The sequence below is a fragment of the Protomyctophum bolini genome (genome assembly GCF_963924005.1).
Source record: "Protomyctophum bolini genome assembly, chromosome: 21".
Taxonomy (NCBI): Eukaryota; Metazoa; Chordata; class Actinopteri; order Myctophiformes; family Myctophidae; genus Protomyctophum; species Protomyctophum bolini.
Window position 1 is genome coordinate 10,716,711 of NC_137882.1, and position 18,044 is coordinate 10,734,754.

Below are 18,044 nucleotides of genomic sequence, written 5' to 3' on the forward strand. Positions count from 1 at the left end.
TCAAGGAAGGGGCCCCTGGTTCCCACATAGCGCCTGGCGCGGGGCGGGGCAGCGCACCTACAGTAAACTCACACCCCCGTGTCACAGCGAGGCTGTCAGGCTTCACAGTGAGCTCTCTCTCAGAGGGCTTCATTATGCACATAATGCCAAACCGTCAATTAGCTCCACCTTCAACCCCTGTGTCACTTCAAATAAATAAGCCCCGCAGAGGAACATAAATGATAGCCAATGAATAATAAAATGCACCGATGCCATGAATGTTTCCAACAGATGGACCTGTGTGAGCAGAAACGTGTATCATTTTTATCCAATGGCAAAATCCGGTTTATCATTTATCTCCACGGAGAGAACTCAGAAACAAATGTTATAATTATTGGCTGCATTTCAGGGGTTAGCTATTTGAGCACGTGCATGTGGCCAATTCAAAAGTTATCAAGATTTTGGAATTTATGTAACATATTTGATTATACATTATTTCCTATAAAAGACAATGAAGAAATGTAACTTCTTATATCAGGGCAAATTAATACAGTGGACGTCGAATCGATGCGGATCATATTGCCCTCAATTACTTTCGTAATACATCCTTCTGCGGGAGAGCATTTTTTGATGATAAAAACAGATTGTACTGTACATACAATACTACACCTCTCCTGTACAGTCTTATCTGAGACACTGAGTGCCAAATGGGTTGTGGGGGAGCGATCAATACGCCTGGCTTCTGCTTTCCAGTGCATTGTGAGTGGGCAGAGAGGAAGCAGTCTATTGGGGCGGTGCAGTGTTTCCATAGCCCACCTTCACCAAGTATCTAACGTTTAACGAGGACTGGAAGAAGAAAGAGAGAGGTGATATGAAAAGAGAGAGCTAGAGAGAGAGAGAGAGAGAGAGAGAGAGAGAGAGAGGGGTAGACAGCACACGCGAGAGAGATAGGCAGCGATAAAGAGAGTAAGAAAGAGAGAGAGAGAGAGAGAGAGAGAGAGAGAGAGCGAGAGGGGTGAAACTGATCCCTGTTGACCCCTTCGGCATGCCCTCTTTCTTTTTATGACTTTCCTCTGAATCGTCACTCACCAGCTCTATCAACGCGGTCTAACCTCCATTCACTGGCATATTCACACGCGTGTGTGCGCGAGCTAACCCCTACGTATAACTAGCATTCTGGCATTCTTTCCGGCATAGCCAGGCAGCCGAGCACAATCAATACATCCGGCTGATTGTGATGTAAACAACAGTAACAGCAGTGTGTCTCAACTGTTTGGCCTGGATCAGTTTAACTAGAGAATCGCCCAGTCACAAGAGAAACAAATGAGTCACGGCTACCTCCTCCACTGCCACCATAGCCATAAGTTGTAAAGGAGTATTTAAGGGCCTGCACTTTATGCACCTTTTTTATACTTCTGCAACGGTTGGTGGAACAACAGAGCGCTAAGACCTCCATGGCAATATTCACACACCGCTAGGCCACTAACACTGCACCTGTGTTCCTGCACAGCCTCTGGGGTGTCCCTTTATGGCTTTAGACTAAATTAGATGGACCATATGCATTTCTGCACATGCTTAAATACATAACTGCTGCTGGCCTTGGTATTTATAGTTTGGACTCTATTTAGCCCTATCGGAGATGGAGGACTGTAAATCAGCCAAAAGGAAACACAACTGGTCAGGCTTCGCTGAGAAGTAACACTTAACACTCACACACTAGCCCAGTGCAGCTAAATGCTGTAGGTGGGATCAATATGGCTGCCTGTCCCTCATCCTCGGCACACAGTGATATTTCATGACAATCGCGGTGACTTTTGCAGAAGGATCTTTACATTGGACATTATAAAAGCATTCTTTCTGCAGACCGCAGATATCCTATTTTAGTCCGCAAGCTATTCTAGTTTAGGCTGGAGGAGGGAAAAAAATGTGCTGGGCTTTTAAGTGTCAAAACGAAATGTAATGATTCCGTTACTGAGATAGAGCAGAAGAAGAAAAATATGCATCACACGTTCAAATAATTTCATAAGCAGCCCGAGCTGCCAATTCATCTGCGAACAGTTTCATCACACATGAAAAGAAATCAAAACACGGGACAGATGTTGAGCAAAACCACATTTAAGCGTTGTCACAAACTGCCATTTTTTCAAATGATTGGGGCACGTCTATTAAATAAAGTGCAGCCACACTGGATTCAACATGGCCATAGCATAAGGAAATATTTAACCAGCCAATTGCAGCCAATTAACTTTGATCACGATGACTGCGTTTGGAATCTCTCAGTCACTCGTCTGTCTGCGGCAGCACAAACATTTTCTTTCTCTTTCTCCCGTCCACTCTCCCTTGGCTTCCACTCTCTCTCCCTCTCCCTCGCTCTCCCTCTTTCTCTCTTGTATTTTTTTTCTCAGTTTCTCCTCCTCCTTGGCGGCTTTGCTTCATGTGAAGCAGCAGCAACATGGTGGTGACTAATGAGACTTGGCAGACCGGCCGCAGCTCTCTTCACACTTAAGTATCAAACAAAACATTTCCTCTCCTGCGAGGTCAGTCTAAAGCAGGACACAGAGGGAAAGCACTGGGTCAGTGGGATCACATTCATTGAGGGGGGGGGTAGAGAGAGAGAGAGAGAGAGAGAGAGAGAGAGAGAGAGAAAGAGAGAGAGAGAGAGAGAGAGAGAAGGCGAGAGGGAGAGAAGGAGGGAGTCAGGACGGGGGGGGAATCGGGGATAGAGGGGCAGGGGGGGAGAGAGGGAGATTGAGCGGAAGGGTGGGGGGGGGATTGAGAGGTATATCGAAAGAGAGAGCGAGTGACAGTGACAGTGAGTGACAGGAAAGAGAGAGAAGTTAAATGGAGTGAAAGGGAGTGTTAGTGGTTTTGCTTATCGTTTCAATGTGTAAGCGTCTAGCAACATCATGTGTGTGTGTGACTTTACATCCGCTGTACGTCTTGTACAACAGTATATACAGTATGTTTAAAAGGCACAGCCTCTAGACTCCTCGGGACCCCTACTGGTTTGGCCCCCACCCCCCCAGGTGGAGCAGACACTCATCCAGACACAGAGGCCCCCTCCCCTCCCCTCTACAGTACCTCCACGTTAACCCTTAATCTCTCTATTCCTGAGTCCCCGGGGGCAGATTTTACACTAACCGTACATGAATCAGGGGTTCAGAGAGGCTCGGTGGTGGGTGATTTCATGCCGTGACTGAAGAGTCTGCGCCGAAGGTGGACAGACAACGACACTGGAGCACACAGCACGACACGCAGACAGACGGGACGGCCGCAGAAACACTAGAGCCTGACAAATTGCACTAGCCGCTATGGGAGCGAGTGGATGGGGGGCTGGCGACCCTGACAGCACATGTACAATTCATAGTATCCCTTGGGCTCCGAGGTAATACTTCACCACTATGGGACTGGGTAACTGAGAAATGGGCTCCCCGCTAGGAAACGGTTGTTGCTGCTTAAAGCTAAAACTTTAATGGGGGTGGGGGTGGTGGTGGTGGGGGGGGGGTCATCCTTATGTAATGTATACAGTCCTGTTTTGACTTAATCTACTAGCCCGGGACTCGGGGGACCTTAAATATTACGGGGAAAGAAACCTTCTGACCACGAAAAATCATCGCAGGTTGTTGGGAATGTACTAGTCCATGAGCAAGTAAAATAAATGGCGGTATGGTGAGCTTGGGAAAACAAGAAGAGAGAAGGTACACGCATCACCCCCCCCCCCAACACACACACACACACACACACACACACACACACACGAAAATAGTCATGCACGCACCTCTAGGTCGTTGAAGAATAAGTGTGTGTCTGCCAAGTTGAAGATCATCTCCTCCATCCTCAGTCCTAATGACACAGACGTGGGCGGATCCTGAAAAAAAGAGAAGAGAAAACTATGATTATCACAGGAATTAGCAGAATGTCCATCCTATTTTTACATTATATGTTGTTTGTTGTTCTATTTTCAGTCATAATAAACAGCACAGCATGGCCTGATTTTTTCTTAACTGTAGTTGCACACCGGTGTCTCGCACCAAAATATCATCTCTAAAAGCTCACAATGCATTGCAGCATGACATGCTGTGAGCTTGTAGATCTGATATTGTAATGTATAAGACATGGTGCACAACTAAGTAATAAATCAGGCATACAGTACATAGTCACAGTGATGTCACTCAATTAACAACACTTTTACACTTTAGGAATTCTCTTTAAAATCCTCGGCGCGCAGCTGCCATAAAAGAAGACATTAGGGAGACTTGAAAGTAAAGTTGTTTATGGCGTCCAAATGGGGCCAGAATAGTCATCAGAAAATGCCCCCAGACTTTAATGAATGCAGTAAAAGCGTGACTCTTCCAAAGCGGGGACGGGGTGATCAATTTAGAAGAGTCATGGGTCACGGCTTAATCGTAAATAGCCCGTTCCCTGCATACTTGTGTTGATGCATCATCCAACTGCTCCCTAGGTAGAGAAACTAATTCACCCCCACACACCCATCCCTTCCCCTTTAAGTTTCCAAAGAACATCAGCGGCCACTTTGAGGCATTCCCCTAATCTGATTTGGCAAGTAATTTCAACACCCCTGGAAATTTCTAAACGCAATTTATTCCCGGCCTAAATGAATATTGATGATGTCCTGCATTCAGGCATATTTGTTTTTAAATCCAGATTTTTTTTTCTTCTCTATCGGTAATGTGATATGTACTGTAATGCTGATATGGCCGGGCTGCTCTGTAAGATGATACTGTACACTGTAAATAGTTAATGAACCCGTGACAATGTGGACTTTTTCCCTTTAAAAAGAAAAAGGAAAATAAAAAAGTCTGCGAGTATGCACATCCCTAGACAGAATATCTGTATATGTGTGAAGAAATATATCTTTTGTCATACATTAGTAAATAACATACTAGGAAACTAGGAATAAAAAAATAATAATAATACAATTCACGATTTCAAAACCTTCCACACAAAAACACAATTGTCCTCCGGATTTGTGTGTAGCAGGCAGAATGGAGGATGGGAGAGACGATATCTTGGGCAATGGGAGAGGATTGTGAAGGTGCATTAAAGGCAGAGCACACAGCAGAACCAGCGGGATTAAAGGGTTAAACCAGCCAAAGACACACCTGAGCTATCTGCTGATTAGCTGTCACACTCCACAATGCTTATGTCTTCACTAAAGTGACAGAGGACAAACCACACAAGTAGAACTCAATCTCCACTCTTGGCAGCTGTCTTTCTCTCTCTCTGTGGTTCACACACGCACACGCACGCGCGCACACACACACACACACACACACACACACACACACACACACACACACACACACACACACACACACACACACACACACACACACACACACACACACACACACACACACACACACACACACACACACACACACACACACACACACACACACACACACACACACACACACACACACACACACACACACACACACACACACACACACACACACACACACACACACACACACACACACACACACACACACACACACTCTCACTCTCTCTCTCTCTTTCCCCCGCCTTTTTTCTCTCTCCTTCCCATAACCTCCCAGTTCGAATCAATCTTTCAGTCAGAATTCATCAGAAATAATTACCCCGCCCATTCCCCTCCCCCCTGTACGCCAACAGGCCACCAACCAACACAAGTCCCTCCCGTCCAAACCTCTGGCGTAGCTCGTTTAGCTAACGGTTACGGTGTGGCTTGGTGGGTAGGGTAGGTGGGTGGGGGGGGCCAGCGTAAAGTGCAGCCCTCCGGAGCGAGTGAATCCTTTCCAATTAAATCTAAACAATCAGTCAGTGAGGGAGTTAAGAATACAAGCAGGCCAGAAGGCCAAAGGGCTGGCTGCTGTCACTGCTCCAGCACCACCTGTCCCTGGATGTCAGTGCCATCTACAGGGGCGCCAAGTCACACCCCCACAACCCCCCCCCCCCCCCCCCCTTCTAGCTCCAGCTCTAGCCTGCCCAATAGTAGCACAGCTGGCCCCAGCCATCAGCTTTATGGGGGAGAGCTGCCTTGATGCCAATTAGGAGAACTGATAAGCACAGCAATGTGGGGCGTGTGTGTGCACGACTGTGCGCGCATGTGTGTGCGTGTGTGAGGGAGAGAGAAAGGGTAAGAGAGAATGAGAGAGGGTGAGAGAAAGCATGTGTGTGTGTGTGTGTGTGTGTGTGTGTGTGTGTGCGCGTGCGTGCGTGTGATAAAAATCTATTTATAGCAAGGTCCAGAGCAACAAGGAAAAACATACTGTTTTGTATCAGGGATCGAGTGTGTGTGTGTGTGTGTGTGTGTGTGTGTCTGTGTCTGTGTCTGAGCTACTGTAGTTTACAGATCGTTGTTTCCGATAAGTTAAGGAGCAGCACTCTGTGGCCAGCGAAAATGTTTACCTTCCCCTCTCGGCCAGTTCTAATGCTAATAACGATAATATAATAATGATAATAATAATAATAATAATCATCGTGTAACACTGGAGGGCTAGCGTACTGTAGGTGGGTGCGATCGCGACAGAAAAAACAAGACAGAAAATACCGGCAGAGGGGGGTGGGGGGCGTGAGACAGATGGAGGGAAAGAAAACTAGGGAATGTTGAGGAAAAGGGAGAGAGTGAGAGAGCCTTTAGCGGCTGTCACGTCCTATATGAGCCCTGACAGAGCGAGCCCTTATGGAGTCAGGAGTGTTTCCTGTTTCGGAGGGGCACATCGCAGTCCCTGTGTGTGCGTGTGTGTGTGTGTGTGTGTGTGTGTGTGTGTGTGTGTGTGTGTGTGTGTGTGTGTGTGTGTGTGTGTGTGTGTGTGTGTGAGTGTGTGTGTGTGTGTGTGTGCCTGGAGAGGCCCTCATCTCAGAGCCACAGCTCCCTAAGCCGCTCTCTCTTTACCCAGCATGCAGGGCTAAGGATAAAGTAAATAAACAGTGGAGGGTCGCGGGGCAGCCCTCTTTCACCCCAAAAACAAAACACTGCCCCCATCAAACACCCCCTCATACCAGAACAAAGGCACAGAGCACGGGCCACAGACGCTAAGCTCTCTGACACATGAGACGCAATATGTCATTTTCCTACATCAAAAAACCTGAAAAGGCCATACCCAGAACAGACAGAGAAAGGGGAGTTCAGTCCTTAATACAAAATAATAACAGATCTGATCATGTCAAAATAAAAAAAACGAAATAGAGTAGAGTATATTTCATAATTATATTTCAGACAGTTAATATTTCATAATTATATGCCACCACATTCTCTTTAACTTCAGGTCGATGCAAGTATACATTTCTTAATGGGAAAAACTGATAAACTCAGCGTTGTATAGATCCCATGACCTCACAGCAACCATGAGAAGAGGAGACAGCCTTATTTCCCAAATTGTTTGTTTTGAAAGTTTAAATTTAGAGCGAAATTTATATGAAATAACAAATAGCAAAGCCTGGAAAAGTAAACTCTTCTTCATGAAATGAGCATGTACACTGACATGGGGCGCACAGCAAATAACTTCCCAAATACCTCCAACAACCTTCAAAGCACATACTCTCATTTAGCGGATATGGTTTAAGTTTAAACACAAGCTGTTTTCTGTAGCATTACCATCCGACAATGGAAAAAAAGACAGTCATTTAATTGAATCTTTATCAAGATAAGCCTTTAAGTGGAGAACGCCTCACTAGTTTAGAGTTTTGGCCAAATTACATTCGGTGGTCTCAGTCTCCTACTGCGTTCTCCTGGGAAATTCAAGCCTGAATGGGCCGGATTGAGCAGCACTTAATTAAACTAACAATGTGGCATTTCTAAAGGAGAAAGGAACACTTAAGATGTGTCAATAGACATCCCGAGTGCAACTGTTGTGAGCCCCTGCAGCCGAGCCCAGAGCAGCCCTGCATAGCACCAACAGCTGCAACAAGCAGGCAAATAGTTGCCGGGCCTCATTGGGCCTATTAAAAAAAGAAACAATTATCTGTACATTGAGTTCCGCTCCATCTCCTCACTATGGTCTCAAGGCACGATGAAACCTACCCTCTCCAAACCTATCCTCTCCTATTCTCCGGCACATTTCCCCCCCTCGCTCCCTCTGTCCTTTTTTTGGTTTGATATTTATGTGTTTTGCTGATAAGGTGCACTGCTACTGCCACAGTCTGATGTCACTCACCCGTCCGTATCTGTTGGCGTAAGACCCCGTGAGCAACGAATGGAAAACGATGATTGTCTCATCCAGGTCCCAGATGAAAACTCGCTGGAGAGATGGAAGTGGGCGATACGAAGGGGAAAGGGAGGGGAGAGAAAGAAAGAAACAAAGAAAAATAGGGAGAAAAAGAAGCAAAATCAATGTCCCACTCTGTATGCTTGCAAGGTGATCCTCCTGGTCAATAGGCCAGGAGCGTGTATTTGCGTGCCACAGGGACCAGGATCCATTTGCTGGGGTTGGTCACCACAACAGTTCCTCCCCGACGCACCCCCCCACCCCCAGCCCTCACCGCACGCCATCCACCCCATGCCCTTTACATTAGAGCAATCAATAGTGACAAACTAATTAACTAGATATGTTAACATGCTGATGATGTCAGCACCATAATGGCTGCTATTAACCTCTTTGGAATTCAGATCATATTAATGAGGAGCCCCCAGAATAATTAAGGGTTTATTTTGACATAATTATGGCCACTATTTAACATTCACACACGTTGCCACCGTGTTTTATAGCACCTGTATGTGTGAGTGTGTGTGTGTGTGTGTGTGTGTGTGTGTGTGTGTGTGTGTGTGTGTGTGTGTGTGTGTGTGTGTGTGCGTGTGTGCGTGCGATGGTGGGACATTGTTCACTCTAGCATCAAATCAGTCTGATCATGCTGTATCACATGCTGCTTTTCATGAGGGCTCTTACTTATTTTATCTTTTTATGTTGCGGTAAAACATAATCCAGGCTGCATTAATAACTCATTCATATTTACACGTGTTCCAATCTTTAAAAATGTATGTGCATCAGGAGTTAGCACCCACTGTGGCAGCCATAGAGTAAAGTGGATTAGCTCTGGATAGAGAGAGAGAGTGTGTGTGTGTGTGTGTGTGTGTGTGTGCGTGCGTGCGCGTGCCTCAGACAGGGTGAGGCTGTCTGTCGCCACGGTAGCTCTAGCTCACCCTACCTCAAGGTCGGAGTCGGGCGGCGGTGATGGGTTGTTGTTTCTCCTGCCCCGGCCACGTGACTTTCCATCCGAGGCCCGGCGCAATCGATCCGATTCTGAATCTTTAATGGGGGTTGATGGACTGTGGATGGTACTATACTCCACTGGAAGGAAGGAAAGAAGGAAGGAATGAAGAAAAAAAAATTAGACAGAGATAGGCTACTATTTATGTTTGCTTTTAGCAAATGAGTTATATTGCCTTATATGCAATTGTGTCTGTTGAGTTTAGTTTTGGTCTTGGATGTGCTACAGTGAGGCCAAAGGCATATTTTCCACATGCGGACAATAATGTTTATATTCTGTTCTATTATAGTTACTGTTTTTACACACCGGTATTCATCTGGGACGTTATTCAGTGATAGTGAACGACTATGAGTCATAATCAACTTCTACTGGCAGAGCTGTTTCTGAAAGCTATTGCATTAAAAAAAAAAACACACAGCAAGGAAAATCCCAGTGTGCTTCATGGAGCGATAACGTAGATTTCATCTGAGTCTAAATTGAATGACTGCATCTTGAGATTGTTTATTCAGAACCAGATATATTTGACTGCTGATTGATGACAAGTTCAAATGCAGCCATTAAGTTATAAATGATATCATCAACACACCACTGCCAGATGATGCATTAACGTCACATACAATTATGGGGAAAGTCGTCCTTCCGTGCTTCCCACACTTCCCTTCCTACACGTGTGTACTTACTGTACTATATCTGATGGTTCAGATGAGTGTGTACTATATCTGATGGTTCAGATGAGTGTGTACTATATCTGATGGTTCAAATGATTTCCCTGAGACCACATTTGCACCAAACAAAGCCCCCTGTACTCCTGAGAACATGCACACGTGTGTGTAATTGTGTATGCATGTTGTTAGAGCTGGGCGTTGCGACTTCAAATCAATATTACGACTATTTTAAACTTTTGTCTTGATTACGATTAATGAACGATGTATTTTAAAAAAGTGCAAATAACAGATATTTTCACTTTGTGTATGCCACCATTGTACAACAAAGTATAATACAGCGTTAAAAGAATATTTCACTTTCATTTTAATACTACTCTGGCTTTTGTGAGCACCCGAGACAGTTTTTAAGTTGCTTGATTCAGTATTTGATATTCATTTGATCAGACACGTCCCCTTCCTATACCATTGTAACTTCAAACTCTATTTGAACCGTCATAGATTAATGAAAAACACCTGTCCTTGCTTCTAGTGACTGATATTGTCCTTCTAATATGTGAGGGGTGTGTCTTATGTGCTTTTTTCAATTACTGTTTTAATTTATTTTGTTTCCCCCCAAAAATATAAAACACAAATTAAATAACACGTCTCCCTCACGCATTAAAGGCCAATATCAGTCACCAGAACCAAGGATGGGTGCTTTCATACATTTCAATACATCTAAAAATGGAGTTTGTAGTTTGTATAGGAAGGGGCTTGTCTGATAAATCAAATCAAATATGTAAAGAATCAAGAAACTTAAAAACGGTCTGGGCTGCTGGGGTGCAAAACATGTTTTGTTTTATTGTCATTTATTTTGTATTTTAATTGTGTGTAAGTCCCAAACATGTTTGAAAGTGAAATGTCCCTTTATACTTTTGTGTTGATTCGTTGAAATATAAAACAAACCTGTAACCTGTAATGTAAAAACCTTCTTCATTATTCAGTTATAAGTCGGTTATTGATTCCATATATCATTATGGTATATTTTCGGTTAATTGCCCAGCCCTACCATGTGTGCACATACAGTATATATAGCACGTGTGTTTGTGTGGAACGTTCATTCTCGCGCGTGTCTCTCTCTGTGCATGTACTGTACTTGTGTGTCCATGTATGTGTCCCAGGGATGTGTCTGTTCCTGCTACCTGCGGGGCTCTCTGTGACTGTGAGGGCCTGACTGCTGATGCCAGAGGGGGGCTCCTGCAGAGTGTATGTGGCGGTAGTGGAGGGCGTGCTGGGGCTGGTGTTGTTACTCGTCATGTAGGGCGAGGTGTAGGGCGAGCTGTTGTAATACTGAGCATACTGGCCCTGGCCAAAGGCTGGGTAGCCGGGGTAGTCCTGTAAGGGAGAGAGAGATCGAGGGACAGAGAGAGAGAGAGAGAGAGAGAGAGAGAGAGAGAGAGAGAGGGAAAGGAGGTATTTGATTGTCAGAGAGAGGTGTACAATAATAAGGGAAAAGATGTGGGTAAGGACAGTATAGTCAGAGGTAGAGCATGACGAGAGAAGAAAGCAGAAATGCAATAAACAGACATGTAGATTTAGAGTGCAGATAGAGAGAGTGGGTGGGTGGGTGGGTGAGAGAGAAGGTAGTAGTGTGAAAAGCAGAGAAGTAGGAGGCAGGGCAGAGTAATGTGAGATTTGCCCTGCACCAGTGTTGCTACTTTACAGTGCAGATTCCAAAATATAAATGCAAACACATGTCTCTTCTGTCCTCCATCTGGACAACGATCGGTCTTAGTCTGTGTGTGTGTGCATGTGTGTTTTTTTCTTTCTTTCCTCTGTGGCATAATACATATGTGCTGGGGGAGAAGCAGATAATCCCCGTCTACAGCACTTCTGACACACTGAGTGATTCATGTTTGAATATGTCATGGGTGAAATGCAACATATAGAGAATGCGTGTTCCTTAAAGATTTCCAGCTTGGGAAAGAAAGTTTACATTTTAATCTAATATGAGCTGCTGATAGGCTGCAGAGCTAGCCCCAGGATGAGAAAACAGGGGGGGGGGGGGGGTGTAGGTGGGTGGGCACGGCTACCTGTTGCGTGCTGTTAAATCCAGTCGAGTTCGTCAGGGAGTTGTTTCCCGCGTACAATCCCGATGTTGTTGTGAAAGTGCCACCTGCATGGAAGAAACAAGACATTTTTCGGACATTACGGCAAACGAGATAACGTTCTCCTGTGTCAGCAGAAATACTTTGCAAGGTCGTATGGTTTTTCAGGTGAAGCAGTGCACTCTGTTTGAGGGAGGGAAAGCTGGCTATTCGTGGGACTATTTGGGGGGTGGCGAACAGAGAAGGGGGGAGGGGGGAGGGGGGGAGGCAGAGCCTTCAACAGTAGCCCTATCTTCCTACTCTTCCTGCGTTATCAGTGATTGAATCTGCACTGATGAATGAAGAGGAGAGTGGGGTGGGGGCTCTCCAAGCGGTCCGAGCCCTCACAATGTGAGGAAGACAAGAGGCTGTTGTGTGTGAGTCACTGAAGGGTGGAACGAGTGGCGGGCGGAGGGCGGGAGAGCTGAGGTGGTGTGGGGTAGGGGGTTTGTAGTAGTGACTTTTTTTTGGGTGGTGGTGGTGGTGGTGGTGGTGGGGCGGTACACAGTCATGCAGCCCCCAATGAATATGTATGCTTTTCCTTTTCAAAAGAAGCACCTCGGAGGGAATTAAATCATTCAGTGGGGCTGATAGCATCTAATGGCTTAATAATATACATGACATGAGTGTGGGGTGGGGGGGGGGACACGGGCCCCGGGATACGACTGACCCCTCTCTCTTCAGCAGCCCCTCCACCTGCACTCTCATGTCAGGGTGGGTGAACTGCAGGGGGAACTCACAGGCAGACAGCAGGCCGACAGGGAGAGGAAGACAGGGCTCATAGAAGGATCATAGAAAATAAATGTGGGTTGCGCGAGTGCGTGCGTGCGTGCGTGCGTGCGTGCGTGCGTACATGCATGCGTATGTCCGTGCTTGCATGCTTACAAACACCTATCAAGTTCTCACTAGCCTGCATGACAATACGTGGCACTGTGGTAACCTAGTACAATATTCACACTGCAGCCATTTTGCTCCATTCTGGGAGAGGATTAGCATGGTCTTACTTAAAAAAAATCACACTCGTGTGAAGTGAGGGACGCTCTTATCATCATACATCATCACATTCCGTGCTCAGCCAATCAAATCATCACATTCCGTGCTACTATAGACACACACACACACACACACACACACACACACACACACACACACACACACACACACACACACACACACACACACACACACACACACACACACACACACACACACACACACACACACACACACAAAGCTGTGCATAGGAATACATATACAGTATATCTGATTAAACTGTTTCTATTATAGCGACATGCTCTGACCAATCCCTCAAGGGCTAGTTCCTGTAAGCTTTACAAATATGTCCAATTCAAAGGTAATTTCTCTGTGCATCCACAGGGGACATTAATGACAGCTACTGCTGCTACGATCTCTTAAAAGCGCCGCTTCACTGCATCGCCACAACCACTTTCTCCCACAGCCGGAGCATTATCCTGTAGTCAGTGAAACCGAAGGGGGTCAGATTAATTTACTGTTCCTAAATGGGGGCGTAATTACACCTTTGTTCCCAGAGACAAACATAGGGAGTTCTTTTCATCCTCTGGTCATTGGCCCCATAAGGAGAGCCCTCCCACACCGTGACAAACTTGAAGCAGCTTTTAGAATGGGGAGGTGTGTATGTGCGTGTGGAGGGGGAGGTAGGGAGGCCAAGGGAGGTAGAGAGGGGCGGATGGCAGGGGAGAAAGAAAGAAAGAAAGAAAGAAAGAAAGAAAGAAAGAAAGTTAGTTACTGCGAGAGTGAGGTCTAGCCAACACCAACACGGGATTCCTGGATCGCTGCCCTCCACAATTTCCTATCTAACAAACCATTGCCACTGCAGACGGGACGGTGCTTGCGCCAGTCGAGGACTTCAAAAATAGGCAAAAATTTAATTTGCAATCCACAATCTCAAAACGCATTTCAGTGTGTTTTGAGCTTGTAGATCAGCTATGTTATAGTATGTTGCTATTTGATGTACAATGTACAAGTACATAGTTCAAGCCACTGCTTGGGCTAAAAATCTTTAGGGAAATAAAAGACCTCCAGATTACCAAGAAGGATCATTTATTTGTCTAGCTTGTCCCCTCTTCCAGCGATCACATGTGTAAAGATTATTCTCCACCTTCTTTTCCAACCAAGTCTCTCTAACACTTTTCATCTGACATGTCTGTCATTTTGTTTGACATTTTAAGGGCTTTTTCAACAGAGAGAAAGACATAAAGAGAGAGACAGAGGAACGTCTGTTTTCTCCACAGAAAGTTACACATCGAGAAACAAAACAACGAGACGGAGAATAAAAGAGAAGCCTGGGTGGAAAAGAAAGGCTTTGAACGACAACAAATTAGCCTAATGCACAGTTCAAAAAGTCATAAAAGCTCTCACTCGTGGGGTTAGGGGGTTACTCTGTGGAGAACAAGGACCCACATAAAAGCCAAGGGGACCCCTGCAAGCCCAGTGAGAATGGGCCCACGCTGTTGGGGAGGGGAGGGGGGTAGTAGTGGTTGCGGTGGTAGTGGTGGCGGGGGAAATGGGGGGCCCTTGCGCTTCCCCGGGGGGCATGTTTTCTCTCTCTCTCCCTCCCCCTGTCCTGCTCCAGTTAGCTCACTCACTCAAGACTAGACACCATCCCTCACTTCTTCCCTCCCTCCCTCCCTTCCATCCTGCCTTCTGGCCCTGCAATTGGGAGTCCATTTGCTTTGCTTGATCAGTCCTCTTGCCACGGGCTAAGTCTATCATCAGTGCACAATATTTGTAGCAGAAGTTTGTATGCCCCACTTGGGAATAGGCTATCAAGTCCAGATGGGGCTCTCCTTTTAAAAGGCAAACCGGGGCCTTGACTCCTTCCACTCATACTGCCACTGAGAGACTGCCTAGAACCCAATTATTCACCTAATTAACATCTGCTTGGTCCTACCGTCGGCATAGGTTCTCTGTCTCTTTAACTACTTTTAACTAGGGATCCCTGTTTTGGGCTTGTCCAATGTTTCCCAAATTAATTATTAAAAATAGCAGATCTACATGCTCACAACGCATGATAATGCGACACGCTGTGAGCTTGTAGGTCGGCTATTTTCACACAACGCGTGACACAACAGCGCCATGCAGAAACAATCCAAAAGGATGCACTCAATAAACTATGATGAGGGTCCGTAACATCAGAGGGCACAGGCACGCCTTTGTTCTCCGTGCAGTTTGGTATCGCAACTTTAGCACCCACACAAAGCTCCATGGCATCAGACATGAAAGCCAAGCGCAGAAAAACATTAATGTAATCGTCCTTTCCCTTGACAGCTGGCCACAGGCTGGTGGCAGGGACACAGGGGTGGGCGGTGGGGTGGGGTGTATCACATATAGACCCTGAGTATATGGTCAGACTCAGGACACCCAGGCCTACAGCCCCTCTCCCAGGCAGATCAATACAGAGTAATGATAATGCTGTGGCTAAGGGCCAGAGCCGGAGTTAGAGAACACAAGGGCCACAATAGTGGTCAATCTGTCATGTAACATGGCTGTCAATTACTAACGCACTTAACGCTGTGTGGGGCATCCGATAGCTAGAGATAGCAGCAGGAAAGAGGGACGGGGAGAGGGAGAGAGAGTGAGAAGGAGAAAGAGAGAGGGAGACAGAGAGAAAGCATAATACTCAGAAGATGAATGGGCACATAACACTGTCATCGTGAGTTAAACCACTGAGGCCAGGCAAGCAGCTTGTACATTCTGCCTTGCATGCTCTCTGTCTCTCTTTTTTTGACCCCATCTCTCTCTTTATGTGTGTGTGTGTGTGTGTGTGTGTGTGTGTGTGTGTGTGTGTGTGTGTGTGTGTGTGTGTGTGTGTCTCAGCTACCATGCAGCAGGCTGTGTTGAGTGCTGCAGATCTCTAGCTGCGGCCGACTGTATTTGGTTAAGAGGCGTGGAAAAGAGGCTTCCCTGTGCCACATCTGTTGCTGGGCGAGTGTTATTTATTGTAAGATGCTCTGGAGGCTTTTCAGCAACATGTGGAGATGTTCCTACGGTCACACGTTCAGACAGGCGAGAAGCAAGCAACAAGAAAAAGCGGGCTAGCTTACTCTGGCACAGGTGCTGCCAAGGTAAAGGGCTGTGTGTGTGTGTGTGTGTGTGTGTGTGTGTGTGTGTGTGTGTGTGTGAGAGAGAGAGATAAGAGAGAGACAGAGATAGAGACAGAGAGAGACAGAGAGAGAGAGAGAGAGAGAGAGAGAAAGAGCGACAACTTGTATTTACTGTAGAGAGAGAGAGAGAGAGAGAGAGAAAGAGCGACAACTTGTATTTATCGACTTCAAGGCCATAAATCTCCACGGTCTCAGCTCTTAAACAAATACAAATACGATCACAGGGAGAGAAAAAACAAAAGGCTATGGCGGGGAGGGGAGGCATGGCTGGTGCCTCTTAAGTGCCTGCCATTTTTCCATCTGTGTTGATTCGTTTTAAGAGGAGAGGGAGCAGTCGGGGAGGCAGCTCATAACGACTGCCCGGACACAGCCATCTGCCTGGGATATGGCGAGGGCCTCACGCATGCCGCCGAATCGTTAAATCAAGGACAGAGACCCTTTCTCTCAAAATCTCCTTTAAAGAGAAAAAATGAAAGTAGCTTGGAGGGGAGAGGAGAGAAATGTTTGCTGGGGAGAAATGTTTGCTGTACAGAGAAATGCGAAAATGTGTACAAATGGGAAAAAATGAAAGTAAGTCATTAGGCAGCATTAGTAAAACAACGGTAAAAGAACTTTGGGATAATAGATATTGAGGATCAAAGGGGAGAGATAGAGTTGGTTTGTCAGAAAGAGCGAGGACAAGAGGAACAGGTCTTGTAGACTACTAGAGCACCCACTCTACCTGTCCTTCTAGATTCCCATCCCGTTTATGTATTTGTTACATTTTCATGACGAAAGCCATGCATAAGGGAGACTAATAACATTCAACAGCTATTCCCAAGAGGTATCCAGTTGTACTATCTGAGAGAAGAAACGGTAGAGGCAAAGTACTAGAAACGCTGGGGAACTGTTGTTGATTGAAGAAGTAGAGGAATTGGTGAGGTAGCAGATATGTTGGGTTGGAAGAAGGTGGGGACTGAGGAAGTAGAGAAGTTGGCTATTGGCGAAGTAGAAAAGTTGGGGTGGAAGTGGGAGGAGGAGGGATTCAGGAAGTACAGACACTTTGGGTTGAGGTAGGTTGGTTATATTATTATTGGGGAGGTAGAAAGGCAGAGGGTGGAATAAGTAGATAAGTTGGGTTTGAAGAATTGTGATTAAGAAAGTACTAGAGTTTGGGGTAGTAGGTGATTCATCATGACGTCCTCACCTTGCATCTGGTAGCTGTAGGGTGCTTGTCCCGTCTGTGGTGTGGTGAATTGGGAGCTGTAGCTAAGGAAGCCCGTCTGTCCCGGGGACTGGGCCTGACTCAGACCCCCCTCCGTCTTTATGCCTGCCCACAATGGACCTAAATCAGTTAGTGACACCAGATCGGTTTGATGCACAAGCAACAGTCAACACACTAGGTTTCAATTTCACTGGACACAGCAAACGGGGCACAGAGCCGTTTGCTTGTGTGTGTTATCACAGAATGGGATGATCACTGATAATCACTATTATCAGTCGTTTAGAAATATTAGATTGCATGGGCTTCAATCTCACTGCAAAGCAGTTGTCTGCGGGACAACTAGTGCTTGGCAGTCAAACCGGGTATGGCCCTTACAGTGGTTCTCAACTCCGGTCCTCAGGGACCACTGGTTCTGCTGGTTTTCCATTCTACCAGATAGTTAATTACATTGGTCTATTTTTAAAGCAATTGATGGAACTTTACCGTTAAAGCTCTGCTGGATTGGAATCCTGTAACATGTAGGACACGCTCCAGTCACTGGCTCACACTAAAGGTCCCAAATGTAAACACAGAACTGGGGAAAACAGCCTTTTGTTTTAGTGCCCCGACCACGTGGAATGACTTACAGCTTAAATTAAAGATCTGTTCTCCCATAAAATACGGACAATTTAAATCTTTGATTGCAGACTTACCCCCAAGTGTCTGCAAC

At 46.0% G+C, this 18,044-nt stretch overlaps 1 protein-coding gene across 1 annotated transcript in view; it reads right to left on the reverse strand.

The window, feature by feature from the left end:
- The window catches only part of eya1 (EYA transcriptional coactivator and phosphatase 1), a gene marked incomplete at its 5' end in the record, with an annotated part of 33,618 nt that extends 15,856 nt beyond the window's left edge, over positions 1–17,762 (reverse strand). The window contains 7 exons of the mRNA XM_080793317.1: positions 3,758–3,847; positions 8,145–8,228; positions 9,133–9,275; positions 11,042–11,234; positions 11,933–12,015; positions 17,318–17,440; positions 17,711–17,762. Of these exons, the coding sequence (XP_080649443.1) occupies positions 3,758–3,847; positions 8,145–8,228; positions 9,133–9,275; positions 11,042–11,234; positions 11,933–12,015; positions 17,318–17,440; positions 17,711–17,762 (768 nt within the window). The remainder of the gene's footprint in view (positions 1–3,757; positions 3,848–8,144; positions 8,229–9,132; positions 9,276–11,041; positions 11,235–11,932; positions 12,016–17,317; positions 17,441–17,710) is intronic.
- Between the last annotated feature and the right edge of the window lie 282 nt (positions 17,763–18,044).